General features: G+C 51.1%; 1 protein-coding gene across 1 annotated transcript; it reads left to right on the top strand.

Moving 5' to 3' along the window:
* Nucleotides 1-711: 711 nt before the first annotated feature.
* LOC135325566 (olfactory receptor 14A16-like) lies at nt 712-1647 on the top strand. Its single transcript, XM_064503673.1, has one exon. The coding sequence runs from the start codon at nt 712-714 to the stop codon at nt 1645-1647; it is 936 nt and encodes a 311-aa protein (XP_064359743.1).
* The last annotated feature ends 280 nt before the right edge of the window (nt 1648-1927 follow it).

Genomic DNA, 1927 nt, shown 5'->3' with positions numbered 1-1927 from the left:
GGGCTGAGACCTGCCTCACACACCCTCAGAAAGAGTGCTGATGGGCACTTTGGAAGTGGATTCCTCTGCTGTCTGCAGTGTCATTTCTTTTTTGGGTAACACGAGTGCAACTGTCCTCCACCTCCAAGGTGCGAGCACAGGGCATCTGGGGACAAGGCAGACGGACAGGCCAGCTCTCCTCCCTCTGCACTGAAGCCAGAGTGAATCCTTTTGCCTCTCTGGAATCACAGCTGGTCTCTCTGAGTGCAGCAGCAATGCTGAGGATTTCCACCTCCAGGAATCCTCCTCCAATGTGACAGAGTGAGCTAAAGAAAACAAAACAAGCCTTAAAACTATTAATGAACCCACACTGTTGAGAAGTGAGAGTGAAGATGCTGAAAATGCCTCCAACATTATAAGTGGATTAAATCTGGTTACAACTATCAGAAGTTTAAAAGTGTAGTCACCCCTGTTCCCATGTACGCAGTGCTGTAGGTCAGGGCTGACTCCTCTGGAGCCCATGGGCAGCAGCTGCTGCTCCTCATGGCAAACCCAGCCAGCACAAAGCAGAGCTCAAAATATAGAGCTCAGTGACAGTGCTTCTGATATGGGGAGAGGTAGTGTGTGTGTGCTTGGGAGGGTTTTACAAGAAAGCTTTGCTCAGAGAAGTCTGTCCTAACATTTCAATGTCTGTTCTTCCTCAGCCAGTCCCCCTGTGCCCCAAAGGAGCAAATGCCCAACAGCAGCTTTTTCAATGAGTTTGTGCTTCTGGCATTCACCGGCACACGGGAGCTGCAGCTCTTGCACTCCTCCCTCTTCCTGGGCATCTACCTGGCTGCCCTCCTAGGCAATGGCCTCATCATCACAGCTGTAGCCTGCAACCACCACCTCCACACTCCCATGTACTTCTTCCTCCTCAACCTCTCTCTCCTTGACCTGGGCATCATTTCCACCACTGTCCCCAAATCCATGGCCAATTCCCTGAGGAACACCAGGGCCATTTCCTACTCAGGATGTGCTACCCAGGTCTTTTTCTTTGTCTTTTTCCTGTTGGCTGAGTATTCTCTTCTCACGGTCATGGCCTATGACCGCTATGTTGCTATCTGCAGACCTCTCCACTATGGGACCTTCATGGACAGCAGAGCTTGTGTCAAAATGGCAGCAGCTGCCTGGGCCAGTGGTCTTCTCTGTGCTCTCCTGCACACTGGGAACACATTTTCAATACCACTCTGCCAAGGCAACACAGTGGACCAATTCTTCTGTGAAATTCCCCAGATCCTCAAGCTCTCCTGCTCAGACTCCTACCTCAGGGAAGTTGGCCTTCTTGTGGTTAGTGACTCTTTAGGCTTTGGGTGTTTCATTTTCATTGTGCTGTCCTACGTGCAGATCTTCACTGCTGTGCTGAGGATCCCCTCTGAGCAGGGCCGGCACAAAGCCTTTTCCATGTGCCTCCCGCACCTGGCCGTGGTCTCCCTGTTCATCAGCACTGGCATGTTTGCTTATCTGAAGCCCCCCTCCATCTCCTCCCCAGCTCTGAATCTGGTGGTGGCTGTTCTGTACTCCGTGGTGCCTCCAACAATGAACCCCCTCATCTACAGCATGAGGAACAAGGAGCTCCAGGATGCCCTGAGGAAACTGGTTCAAAGGGTACAATGTCAGCACCAATAACCATCCCATGTGCATCTGCTCCTCATTTCCGGGTGATTTGGCATCATAGCTATGTGTTGTTCATGTCTTTCTTTCTTGTTGTTTCTTGGTTACATTCTTGTAAAAGGAAAAAAAAAATTGCTTTGTGCTCCTTGTCCTCAGGAATCTCTCACTGGTATCTGACCCAGATATGGTGTTGAAGCAGGGAGCCAGGCTCCCCCCTTCATCAGCAGACATGGGGGAACCTCAGAGCCTGCTAGTCTGAGCTCCCTCGGATGCCCCCATGCAATGAGGAGAGTTT

This window comes from Dromaius novaehollandiae, unplaced genomic scaffold (genome assembly GCF_036370855.1).
Source record: "Dromaius novaehollandiae isolate bDroNov1 unplaced genomic scaffold, bDroNov1.hap1 HAP1_SCAFFOLD_31, whole genome shotgun sequence".
NCBI lineage: Eukaryota > Metazoa > Chordata > Aves > Casuariiformes > Dromaiidae > Dromaius > Dromaius novaehollandiae.
This window is presented reverse-complemented; position numbering and strand designations above follow the sequence as displayed.